We start from the raw sequence: 13904 nt of genomic DNA, 5'->3' as shown, positions 1-13904 counted from the left end.
ATTTAACTTGTAATAATAATTTTTTCTTTGTTGTTATCTACTTAGTTTCGCTGTATGTTTGTATGCCGTAGCTATAGTTATTCCATACTTATTCCGGATTTAAACTACGCATTGAAATGGCAATCAATTTATGCCATTTAAAAAAATTTCATGTCGAAGCGAACTTTGTCATACAAGTTTTTGTCATTTAATGCCTAGTGGAAATGCGGAATTATTAAAATTTATGGTAGTTTTACTTCCTTACATTCAAATAAATATATACATATCATAGACATACATCACATTTATGTCCTCCATTTACATATGCAGATATTGATTTATTTTCAAAAAAAATATTTATTTTATTATTAACACTCTTTCGGCTTTTCTATAAACTTGACCATAAAAATTACATTGTTACTCTTTTGAAACACACTTATATAGACATGTATGTTTATTACTGCAGGTAACTCTCCTAAGGCAAGAAATGCGTGCGGCAAAGTCAAATTTATGAATTAAGTACAGTACGCCCTCGGTAAAAGCAACACTCGATAAACGTAATACTTTGGCAAAGCAACTTTCAAATGCATACCGTTAGTAACTCAGTAATTGCAACTGTTCAAAAAAGTTTGCCACAGTAAACGCATCTTTCTATCCATAATTTCTTATTTATTTTCACTTTGTTTCAATTTTTTTGGGCTTACTTTTATTGCAATTTCCAAAGAAATGCATAAATCAAAAGCATGTGCGCGAAAATTTTGTCGCCGAGAGCTTAAACAATTGTATAGCAGAAAACGCTGACCCAGAGCTGATTTGCAATAATTTAGAAGGCGAAAAAAGCGAGAGCGTAGGTAAAAGCGCACTTGCCTTCAAAAAATGTATCACAAACAATACAAATTAACATTTTCAATTTGTAACCCAAAAAAATAGAAGGTTATTTTGAAACAAATCACCCAAAAATTAAGTTCTTGTTTAGACTTTGTTATTACAGCGACTTCTATCAACGCAACTGCCGAAATTTTCATTAGTTGCCTTTACCGATGACGTACTGTAATTACATACATATGCACACAATAGCCGTTTGATAACACTGTACAACAATGGCAAGGTTCGGACAATAGATTCTGGGACCAAAAGCCAATATATGGGGATATGGCGTACAAAATCCTGTACTCTTTACATTTTAACCATATAATGTGTTTTGCAGTTTTATGTAATATACGACAGGGAACATTTCTGGGTAACATTTTAACCCGCTATTTCCTCAGTAGGCGATATAAATCGTAAAAATATTTTACAAAAATAGTTGCCATTAAATTCTACTATAAGTCTCTGAACACACCAAAGCTCAAAATTCGTCTTTAATGCCAGCAATAAAACTAAACTAAAAATGTCCCTTTTAAATTATGTCATAAAGCTGCAACTAACTTTAGAGACTTTATTCTGGCTATAATATCGGAGACTTATCCAGGTGACTTAACGTCACCGGCTTCAGAACTATCAAGGCATTAATGGTTTGCGTTAGATACAATGCTCGAACTTATGTACATGAATCTGGCATTTCTACGGCCATAAACTTACCTTAACTAACTCTCCATCCAACATCTCGCATCCAAAGACACGTCCCGCACTAGTAAACTTACAACCCCGAACCCCGAATAAGTAAACTCATAAGTTTCTACTGAAGTGCATATGGAAACTTACGAAAAAAAATATCATAACGGGCTCGGTTGCTTGCAAGCAATGTGTTTGTTCTCTCGGCGTTTATCAGCTCTGAAATGAGCTCAATTCTCATAAAAGCTCTTTATTTTCACACGAGGTCTGGATGCTATTTTATTATAGAATGTAAAATTCTTGTTAGCCTTAGAGTGCCTAGAGAAACAAAATTTAGGAAAAATCAGCCGATTCGTTACTTACGCATACACATTGTGGAACTATCATCGAACGTTTAAATGTTAAAGTTATTCTACCAAATGGTAAATCTTCGGAGATATTTTTTTTTGTCAGAACTCAGCTTGGAAAAAGGTCGGGTGCCCAACTCTCAACATATCGCGGCTAAGTTCCGCATACTTAATTATTTCAAATGCGGGCCAGAAGCGCAAAGAGGGTTCCGCTGCTCATATCCTTTAAGGCAGGATGGGCGAATGGAGTTGTCATGTCATACAAGTTATCTGCAGTCCCGTCTGCTCAATGGGAGCGGAGAGCATAGTCAACTTATTTAATCGTCCATCCCAGCAAACAATCAAAACAAAGTAAAAATTCGAAGACACTCGATCGATGAAAGATATCTTAAGAGCTCTGTCCATTCAATCGAAAACATAAACACTGAGAATGAAGATGTTGACGATGACCCGAAATTTTCAACCTATAGCTTAGTATCCAGCTCTTAAGAAAAGCAAAAACTCCATATAAAATGACGTACAAGAAATGGCTAAGAAATTTTCTTGAGTCAAATTTCCTTAAGGCAGTACGCAGTTCTTCAGAAATTTAGTACGCTTTCTACTACGGTTTTCTAAAGTTTTTTGTGAAAAAAGAGCACAAGGCAACCCAGGTTTGCGACAGAAATATATGCCCGTTCCATTATTTCTTGAGGAAAGAGTGAGGCAACAGGCTGTGCGTTATCAAAAATGTCAAAATTCCTTGGGCACACACGCGAAATAATGGCAATTTTTTCTTGACCGTTTTCTTAAGAGCTGGATACTAAGCTTATACCTGTACCTGTATCTTCATCCGTCTAAAATCCACTCCACGCAAGAACTCCAGCCAGCTGACCAAAGACTAACTACGCTCTGTTGCGCGACAAATTTCCAGGAGGCATAATTTCATGACAAGGCGATGGGGCTTGGATTTCGGCTATTAACCAGGGAAAAAGTGTCTGCTAAGTTATACATTTCCTTTCCCATAAAAATGTTTGGTTTTCTGGTAGGTAAGGTACAACGATGTCGAATTTCGTTGAATTCGGTTAAATAGAAATAGGCGCTCTCTCTCTTGACAATTAGGCAACAGAGCAATAGCGATCAATTAAGAGTCCATGAAGTTGTGCAGGTCAGCGCCGTTAGGTTCAGGGTGTTCGAGTTAGATTTTTGCGTGCGGAGGACGGAAAAAAACTCAGAAATGTGTACTTAATTTACTCACGGCATCTTAGGACAATAATTTCGGAGGAAAGTATTTAAAACTTTTGGATGTACATACATATGTTTATATTCATATCACGCTCCGAAAGTATATTTAGTACTTACAAATGATGTTAGAACCACGGAAGATTATTTTATTTGACATCAGATGTTTACACACACACTCATACATACATACGCCACACGTGAATGGTTGATCACAGCATTACAGCTCAAATCTAGAGGCGGGTTACCTGCACTTCATTATACTTTCAGCACATTTATACTTTTCACGCCTACTTTCCGCTTATACATATTTATGTGTCTCCACCTTCTCTCCTTCACTCACCTTTATGTGCTTTGAATGTGCTTAGACTTTCGTTATGTGTTTTAATAGTGCAATACGTTTGTATGTATGTACTAGTTACTCAATTATACATCTCCAGTTTAGACACTCACGAAGTTCACTCTCTCAATTTAATGCCTCATAGGTTCGCCGTCGCCACGCAAGAAGCGCAACAATTCGACACCTGTAAAGAAAAATGCCGCTGAAAAGAAGCAAATTCTGCAGCAATTGGTTTCACCAGCGCCCAATGTGGACAAACCCAAAGTCAGTTTGGGTGAGCTCATCAATATGTCTGAGACACATTTACGTGCGACTAGTAATGTCGATTCAGAGAGTGATGTGAAAGAGACGACATTCTCAGAGAACTCCGGTTCATTGACATCGACCAATGTCGCGAATGTTGCACGCACAATTGCCGATCCGAAGTTGGAGAAGAAAGTAACATTCGCACGGCTGCTGAACAAAGTCTCTGCCGAAATGAGTTCCGGTTCGGATATGGATATTGGACATATGGCGGTGAGTAGAAAGTGATCCGAAAAATTTCAGCGTCAACAGACAGAGTGGAGTATTGTTCATTGACAATTATTATTATCCTCTAACTTGTTTGCTGACGTAACTTATTAGTGCATTGCTTATGCTTATTATTATTGCTTATTAGACAAGCGTTATTGGTTCGTGGCAAAAAGTAACTAAAGTGAGTTTATGATCTTCAGGCAAAAAAATCGAAATATTTGCGCCCACTGGCTCAGGAACCAGAAGAAACGGAAGCTTTCCTGTGATCATTGATCATTTCTTACACTAATCTACTCATAGCACCGATAATCTGTGGTATTAAGTACATTCGACTTTTTTATAACTGTATAAAAACTTGCATTATAAATTTTCCGCTGGAAGCTGAAGCATACAGAAACAAATTTCAAATTGTGTGTTATGCCTATAAAAATATAAAAAGGCGCTTTCGAACAATGTCGATTTTCCCTGAAGTGCCATAAGTGATTTAAATATATGTATATATATATACGATAAATGTAGATCGGCATAGCTAAAACTAAGTTTATAGATCTTAGTGGTATATAATTGTAGAATAAATGCAGTACATCGATTTTATTTCTACATGTTTATTAGGGAGGTCCTCAAAAATATCAACATCTCTTGTTCTACGTATAAAATAAAAACATCCACGAAAATTTTTACATTTTTAGCAAATTTTTAGTGGTAGTCGCAACGAGGGGTTGAAAAATAATAATTATTTTTTATAAATCGCAAAGATTCGCACAACGCCGAAACCGGTTTGTCTCCAAACTAAATTTGACAAGGGATGACGAAAAATCGCTCCACAATTAATTACAAAACTTGTATTTCAGCAGCTACAACTCAGCGAGTTTACGAATTTATGTATATGAATAAGTTTCAGTATTTATTCAGATTCCAAGTCAAAATTTGAGATTTTGGATTGTTTTAAAAAATTTAGAATTTTTCGAACAATGGGAGCAGTCCCTTAAAATTATTAAATTTTCGCAGACATATTTATTTTGTGCGGACCCATATAAAATTTATAGGTTGATTGATATTTATTTAAATAATCGATAGAAATTTTTCAATAATTTATATGATTGTCAGCAATTTGATCGATAACACTATCGATTTCGTTGCCTATATATATACATATTCAAAAAAAATTATAGATATATTCACTAAAAACGTCATCGACATATATATGATTGATTATTTTTATTGATTATAATCAGTTATCTGTCTCAACTTTTTCTCCATCCATTGATGTATTTACATAGCTGTGTCGATAACGATAATGATTCTTTAATTCGATGTATTTATATTAATATCAATGAATTTATCGAGATAAATTTATCGAAGTGATCGTTGATTTTTTTGTTTACATATTACAGACGCTACTATTAACGTTTTTATCGATACGATTTAGCGACTATCGATTTTATTGGCTATGTTACCGCTAAAAGAGAGTCAAAAATTTTTGGCAAGGCAATTTCGATTAGAAAATTTTTTGTCGCCTTTTTACATTTTTCGTGATATCTTCCGCATTTACAGTATGATCGTACAATTAAAGTACCACCCTAATGTCAGTAAATTAAAGCTCACAAAAACCCATAAAACTTTTGCAAAGAAAGTATTTTGATTATGTCTGTAAAAATATTAAAAAAAAGTAAATATTTATTGCGGAATGGGGGTGTCACCGAAAANAAGCTCACAAAAACCCATAAAACTTTTGCAAAGAAAGTATTTTGATTATGGCTGTAAAAATATTAAAAAAAAAAGTAAATATTTATTGCGGAATGGGGGTGTCACCGAAACATGTAAAAAGGCGATCGGACAAAAAAAATTCTAAACTGCCTTGCTAAAATACTTTAGATTCATGGGTGTGAGACGATTTTATCCTTGTTTGCTTATAAAGTAGTACGGTCCAATGTATGTACAGACATATCTATCAAAAAAGTATCGATATATTAACTAAAATCTCTGCGATATAATTAACAATAACAGTTACGTTTTCCATATACTAAAATTATAGTTATCGCTAGTTCTATTTATTGAAAATTATTTTATTCACACAAATGAGCTAATGACAGGTCCATTTTTGGCACGATGACACATTGTTCGAAGCCTTATATACTACCCTACCCACCTTTAGTTCATACGCTTTGAAATATTTCTACTTCAAGATTGTATGAACTAAAGGTGGGCTGGGTAGTAAATATTTATAAATACATACATACATACATATACATAACATAAACAGTCTAACAACAATCTATGTAGTCTTGTTTCAACGCTTCCTAATATCCGTTTCTATTTTGTGTGTGAGTCTATGTATCTACATTAGGGTGCGACACACTCCATACCAAAAATAATTGGTACTCGCTTTCCATCGGAAATATAAAATTTATTATATTTTGTAAGAGGAGTGTAAATTTTAAATGTCTGCATAAAAATTAAAAATAAAATATATCAGCGGAATCAAAATAATGAATATCAAAATAATGAATTTTTTGGAGTTATGTTCAAATCAGTCTAGCTCACGTCAGATAAATATTTTTCTGAAATATTTGAGCGGAAGTCTTAAAATATAATACATTTTATAATTTCGGTGGAAAATCGCAATTTTTTTTTTGTTGATGCATCCTAATGTACATATTGTATTTTACTGTTAATATTCCCGAGCATACATATGTTAACACTGTACTCATTCATTTACCTTTTGTCCTTCTCCCTCGCCTAACATTCACTGCTGCACCCAACACCCCCTTTTAGAATACACGGAATTCAAGTGCCCTCAGTCTGCCAACTGACATACAGTTTCGCGCCAGCTCAGTGCCTCCATCACCGTGCACAAATGATATACGTTCACCGCACAGCACTTCATCGAATCAGGGTAGCGACTCACTATCAAGTTCCGATCTAGCACTGACCGACTTTGGTTTGCGTTCGATGCAGACCAGTGCCAGTGAGATTGGTGGTAGCACAAATCACAATACCCATCTGCCGGTCGGTGTTGGTGGTATGGGTTTTAGTGGTCCATCTTCACGTAGTCGCATCGGCACAACAGCACGCCCGAAAGTCTCCAGTGCCGACTCCATTTTAGCCATGTTCCGTAATCTTGCTTCTTCTTCAAATGCAACCTCAACAACAACTGCCTCAAACACTGCTAACATAACGCAAAGCGCATCTGTATATGTATCACCATCAACAACCCCAACCGCTTCTAGTCCACAAGATGATGCACCCGGTGACGATGAGTCATCCACTTCGTCTATGCATACACCGGTTAGTTTCTCTAGTGGACCACCCGATTCGCCTGTGTTCTATCGTCAAACCACCATAGAGGTGCCCGTTCTCGATGTACTCAATGCGCACAAATCCTCATCGACACCATCATCGTCCAATTCGTCAAGTTCAACGAATTTGTTGCACCCACCGACGATACTGCTGGAAATACCCAGCAATGGCATCAACAATAAGTGTCTGTCGCCGATTCGTGAAATGCCTACACCGATCCCATCGCCGGCGCTTACACCAATCATGCCACGGCCGCAACGTTCGAACAGTCCAATATTTCAGGACGATCCGCTGTCGTGTGGCGATTATAGTGACGATGAGCAGAGGAGTATGCGTAGTGATTGCAGTGATGAGCAAATGTCGGTGAGTAAATTTATAGGTCATTTGTGTAAATATAGTTGGTGGGAATAGACGAAAGTTTTATTTAGTGTCGTTTAATTTTCATAAATTAACAATTAAACTTACGAAATATTTAACTAGTATACATAAGTATATAACTGTACATTGATGTCGATTTAAGTCATAATTGCAAATACTACATTTTAAAACTGATTTATCAGGTTAACACTTTTTTCTTAAAAAAACAAAACGACCGCAGAGTGACTCAGATGATGGTATAGTTATAAAATTTGGACGCACAAGCCATCGTTGGTTCAGCTGAAAGAAAGTGCAAGTTTTGATACCATGTAAAATTGTTTTTATGATTTTTTAATACTAAATATATGGGGAAATCTTTTGAGATGGGGAAATTTTGCGTACTGGCATATTGTTGCCGCCACAAGGCAGCTGCACTGCCAATTGCGGTTTCTATACCTTCGTCAATACTACTTATATGTGTAAATATCAGCAAATTGCCATTTTTAACAAAACTAATGATTTAAATAACTAATTATTATTATTATTTATTATTGTTATAGTTATTACGGTAAGACGTAAACTCTTTTTCTTTGTACATTTTTACATTATAAATTACTGGTTTATATCTTAGACTAAGCTTAAATTCTAGGACTTTTCCAGTTATTAGAAAGGAGTACTAGAGATAGAGATAAAACAGACAGGATAGAGAAGAGCATATAAGTAGGTAACCACAAAAAAAGGCTGTAACCGCCGTCTCAAAAGCATCTATCCGATTTGATACATTCAGTTGATATTGGTAATGAGTCCCATAGTCTAGTGTAACTCGCATTAAATCTACTTTTTTTAAGGTGCTTATAACTTCTAGAGCGATCTGACCTAAAGCTCGGTGTTTTCAGACGTTCATTTGTAGGTTATGAGCAGGGAACGGATTTATAGTACCTAAAACCCTATAAAAAAGTCAAAAAATAGGCTAGAAAAGGTAAAATAAAATGGGAAAACAGGCAGGAAAAAGCNGGTTATGAGCAGGGAACGGATTTATAGTACCTAAAACCCTATAAAAAAGTAAAAAAATAGGCTAGAAAAGGTAAAATAAAATGGGAAAACAGGCAGGAAAAAGTACTAGAAATAGCAAAAAAGACAAAAGAAGGCACTAAAAAAAGACAAAAACCGAAAACGAATCAAAAAAATACATTTATATTAGAAATGTTTATTTTATAAGTAAAAAGAGAAAAACTATAAACTAAACGGACGTGTGTGTGTCCAGGGAATTTTGACATCTAATACTTCACATCCTGTTGCCTCACTCTTTCCTCAAGAAGTAATGGAACGGGTATATATTTCTGTTGCAAACATGGGTTACCTTGTGCTCTTTTTTCACAAAAAAAAAACTTTAGAAACCCGTACTAGAAAGCGTAGCAAATTTCTTAAGAACTGCGTACTGCCTTAAGGAAATTGGACACAAGAAAATTTCTTGTGCGTGATTTTATATGGAGAGCTTTTCTTGCATACTGGCGTTTAAGGTCGAAAGGCAACATTAAATGTGTATACATATATGGACTCAGGGAAAGCTAAATCGTGGACATTCTTAATCAAATAAACTCTATCTCTTTAGCAGAAAAAAGGCATAAAATCCGTTCGAAAATCCGTTACCATATGCGAGAAAAAGAATACTGACAACTGTAACTGAATTTCGCGTATTTTATAAAAATCGTGAATTTTCCCTTGGTAGTCGTCAACGGTACTTATTTTACATGTGTGGGTATAAAACATACTGCTTTACTTCTGCAGAAAAATAATCCTAGGCTAAAGGCCAACGTACAAAGGCCAAAGGCCAAAGATCGTCTTGAGAAAACGAGTGACCAGTGTGTAACTTTTTACTTAATAATGGTTTTTCGTTGAGCACAACCAATGAAAGGCAAACAAATTCATAAGCCCTGGTGTAATATTGTGTTCGTATATTTGGGCCGACGTAAACAAATGCTCACCTCTAAAAATTATTTTAATGGTCAGTACTGGATAATCTTTACTAATATAAATACAAATGGTTTGTTTGTTACGATTTAACACTTTAACTACTCAACCGATCATAATGAAGTCATTTAACCCAACTTAAATCATAGGATAGCCTTTATCTCAATTAGCCAAATGGGCGTGGCACCTCCCATACAAACGGAATTAGTATGACAGTATGACTGCATACCTCTGGAAGTATTTATGGTATGGATTTATAAGAAATCAATGCTGTACTTATGGAAAAAGTTTGGATTTTTTAGAAGGAGCCAATGCACCTCCCATACCCACTGAATTTTTTTATACTACCACCTGTTAAAACATTTACTTCAATTTAAAGTAATATTTTATTTGTGAATTATTAGAAAATGAATGTCGATCGAGTCGTTGTATCACAGAAATGTTGATTCTTAGGAACAAAAGTGTCATAAAGATTTTTAGAGATAATTGCATGATCTACACTTTTGTCTAACCTATTTTTATGATAAACCTTACCGTTCAACTGAAAAATGGTAAAAATCAATTTATGTGACCTTTGACCTTGAAAAATTTTTTTTTACAGAACTGGGCCTTTTCATATACCAATTATAATAATTTTTAGCTTTATGCGACCTTGAAAGTCTAATTTTATCGAGCTAGTACGAACATTATTAAAGATATGGTACAAATAGAGTAGCAATTACAAAATATTATTAATATTATTTCAATTAGGTTGACAAGTGATAATTTATGGGAATTATGGAATTGTTTGTTGTTTTGTTTTTATATTACATATTGAAAAATCCCCATAACAAAAGATTTTCCCATATACATAATGTAAGTATTGCTAGCCCCTTTAAGACACATTGCATTGCGCTCCTTTTACACAGACGACCACAAAAACCCCGTCTTAAAATGCTACATAAGTAGATCCTATATAAACCAATTCCTGCACTACTTTAAAGTTATAACTGCCTAAGACACTATTATGTCTTAATTTGTGAAAACTATTTGAAAGTTGTCAGGAGGTACTTTACCTTGTCCTCGTTCACCGCTAGACTAACGGCTTTAGCTTCCTATTCTAAGCCAGAAAATGCAGCTCTTATGGCTCACACTGAGAGGACCCAACCAGTTGATAAATGGGAGGCTCAAATTTTGGACATAGTTTCGTCGATAAGACCTTATACGAAGCGCTAATAAGGCTAATCCCGCAAACAGCAATTTCCTTCGTGTGAATAGGGAAAGTGTACCGTAATTCCAATTAACGCGCATGTACTCATCAAACCAAATTTTTCTTAAAAGCTTTTGCATGCACCCTAATAGCTCCTTGCCGCCGCCTTTGTAACACGCAGTTGTTATTCCATCGACTCGTAAGTGCCTTGTAGTTTTTAAGCTCATTTATCGTTGTCCTCACCGCATCTTGGTGGAGGGTATGGACTTTGTATTGCTCAGGGCTCTTCTTCGCCAAACACGATACCTGTATGGCCATATCAAAAGCCTTGGAAAGTATTGCCTTCATATCTCAAGTGTAATCTGGACGTCTGTTAACAGATTTCCATCTTCGTCCTTGCAATAACCAGCCTAGGTCATGCATTCATTCCATTGCTGCCTTATTTTTTTTAATGGAAATTTTACGTAACATCAGCTAGTTATTGTCTTAAGTTTTCGCAATCATGTCTTTTAGTTTCTCTTATTTCTTAAGTAGATATTTTTCTTCCTTCCTCATTTGCGGGGTCAGTTTAATATACATGCAGCAGAAGTATGCAAATTAATTCCCCAAACAGTTTTCCGGGAATTATGTTCAAGTATCAGTCCAAGGACTGTGGACTCGTCCTTCGCCGTCAACTTGGTTTACGCGTCTTTCTTCGTCGAAGAGTTTTGATACGCTCCTTTTTTCGTCAGTTTTTTTATTTTTAACGCGTCCCTTGTCACCGTGAAAAGTCTCGCGTGTCCTTATTCGTGTCTAGTGACGATATATACTAAACATTGCTTTATAAATACTTACACTTAAATGATAATTTATCAGCGTACATAGAGCTAATGAATATCAATTAGATTAGAGTAAACTGGCTCGTAAATGTGTGGTCTAACCCCATAAATGTATATGGTATGAAAAGCAGCAGAAATTCAGATGTTATATTTCTTCTAATGTGGCATTTTGTTCTTTTCATCTTTCAAATACTTGCGTCCAAGGAGAAGATTGTACTGGATCTGCAAACGGGTAAAACGCATGTCATTATTGAGAGTGACGTTGAGACTTCACCAACTGACACAGCCACCACCTCAATGGCTGGTCAGAACAAGCAAGCGGAGTCGCTGAATAGATTACCGCTCTTACGTTTCTCACCACCGACGCCTACAACCGGCGAACGCCAGTCGTCTACTTCCATTACAAATGCTGGGGCAGTGGCATTGAAGCCACCCGCGATTGTCATCGATGTGGAGCCGCCAACACCAGAAGAGAAAACACCACGACCTCGTGATCTAATTATACCAACATTAACTGTGGAACATCCAAGTCCAACGAAGAATCGCCATCCGATGATCATATTTCCAGGATCGCCACCACCGCAACGGGCCAGCATAGGTGAAACAAGTTTTATGTTTCCAAATAAGCAACAACAAAAAAGGTATATAAGTAGAGCACACAAGTTTTTGTTCTTGTTTTGAGTTTTGTTGTTGGTGTAATGCGTATCTACTTAATTACATTTGTATAAACTCGTAGTATAATTATTATCGCACAGAGTAACTGTAGCTTACACTAATAGTTAGTAGATTACATACATAGCTTCATTTAGAAGAGGCTTTCACTTCGTCACAGTTTTTTCCTCATTTACTACATATCCGAGCGCACGTCTACCTTTTTATGGGTGTGTGTAATAGTGAGCATACTTAGAATCACCTAGAAGTTTGTAGTCTAACATTTCTGGCGGGCGGATAAAGCTCAGATCAGTGAACTTACAAATGAGAATAAAATTGTTTCGTTACACTCTCCGGCAGGCTCTTAAAACAATTCGATAAACCCAACTCGCTAGAATTTCCCTTTGTACCACCCATGATTACCGTCACTTCCAACATGAGTGAACTGGAATCGGACACCGAACCATTATCTCCGGCCACGAAAACGTGCAACCCGGGTGGCCTAATGCCACCGAACCCGGTTGGTATGTGCTACCTGAGCCCCTTCACAATGTGCAGCCGTGCCGACCGCACCATCTCCGAAAGCAATCTCAGCTCTTCCGGCTACTCGAGCATGGCAAGCCCTGGGCCAAGCCGCTGCGGCTCAAGCAATCCTTTGTATCCCGGCGAAATGGATGAGCCAGGCAGCGGCCATTCCAGTGGTGGGCTCTCTCTGCATGTAAATCTTTTGAACCGACGCAAGAACTCCGCCCTCGCCAGCTGCAAGGAGAATATAACCAATGGCAAGGGAACGGACGCCGAAAGCGGCGCGACCGGCAGCAGCGCCGATCAACTGCACAGACCACGTTCCGACTCTGAGACATTCTCTGATGAAATCATTTTGGAGTCCAACGATGAAGGTATCGGTACTGACCATGTCGATGAAAAATTGGATGATAGCCGTTTGAGCAGCAATCGCTTCAAAACATTAGGTGCCTACATGGCAGAGCACGTCTTAATCGAAGTGGACGAGCCGCAGCAGCAGCCGACAAGCACGAGTGCCGCTAGCTGCACCATCAGCGCAGGCAATCAAATGGCACAACTGCAACTGCCTTCCATTGTGATACAAATCGACGGCAATGAAAAGGGTCTCTCACCAGTGTCGTCACGCTCGGAAAGTCCGCTGAGCGAACGCGCCAGCATGGGCCGCTTTTCACCGCACTTCTATGGGCGTAAAGATCAACTGCCTTTCACTGACTCAGATGGACTCTATGACTTTCCATCGTCGGATGGGAAAGGCGGCTCCTTTACCCATCAGCGTCGCAGCAGCAGTAAAAAGCGTGAACGTAAGTCATCCAAATGCTCCGCAACACAGTCACCCACAAAGCAGCAGCTCGACTTACCGAGCAAGGAGTCGCTAACCACTTCGACAACAACACCGAGCAGCAGCGGGCATGTGTGCAGTAAGCATTGTCTTTCGCATCACCACACTTGTCCGGCATCGGCAACTACCACACGCAAGAGTCCAAAGCGACGACTCAATAGTAGACCACCGGTTGCGAGTAGCTCTTCCTCATCGGAAAGTCTGGTGTCTCCGAAGGAGTTGACTGCCTCAAGGCCACTTCCGCGGCGTAAGTAGAGAGTTTTTTCCAAAACTAGAGCGGGAATGGCATGATTTTTTGCGAATT

General features: G+C 37.5%; 1 protein-coding gene across 1 annotated transcript in view; it reads left to right on the top strand.

The window, feature by feature from the left end:
- The window catches only part of LOC108363116 (uncharacterized), a 64046-nt gene that overhangs the window by 45229 nt on the left and 4913 nt on the right, over positions 1-13904 (top strand). The window contains exons 19-22 of the mRNA XM_017616387.1: positions 3584-3954; positions 6727-7614; positions 11791-12227; positions 12598-13847. Coding sequence (XP_017471876.1) covers positions 3584-3954; positions 6727-7614; positions 11791-12227; positions 12598-13847 — 2946 coding nt within the window. The remainder of the gene's footprint in view (positions 1-3583; positions 3955-6726; positions 7615-11790; positions 12228-12597; positions 13848-13904) is intronic.

This window comes from Rhagoletis zephyria, unplaced genomic scaffold (assembly GCF_001687245.7).
Source record: "Rhagoletis zephyria isolate East Lansing unplaced genomic scaffold, Rhagoletis_zephyria_1.1 Rzeph_scaffold_01194, whole genome shotgun sequence".
Classification (NCBI taxonomy): Eukaryota; Metazoa; Arthropoda; class Insecta; order Diptera; family Tephritidae; genus Rhagoletis; species Rhagoletis zephyria.
Note: the sequence above shows the minus strand (reverse complement) of the source record. Positions and strands in the feature narration are given on the sequence as shown.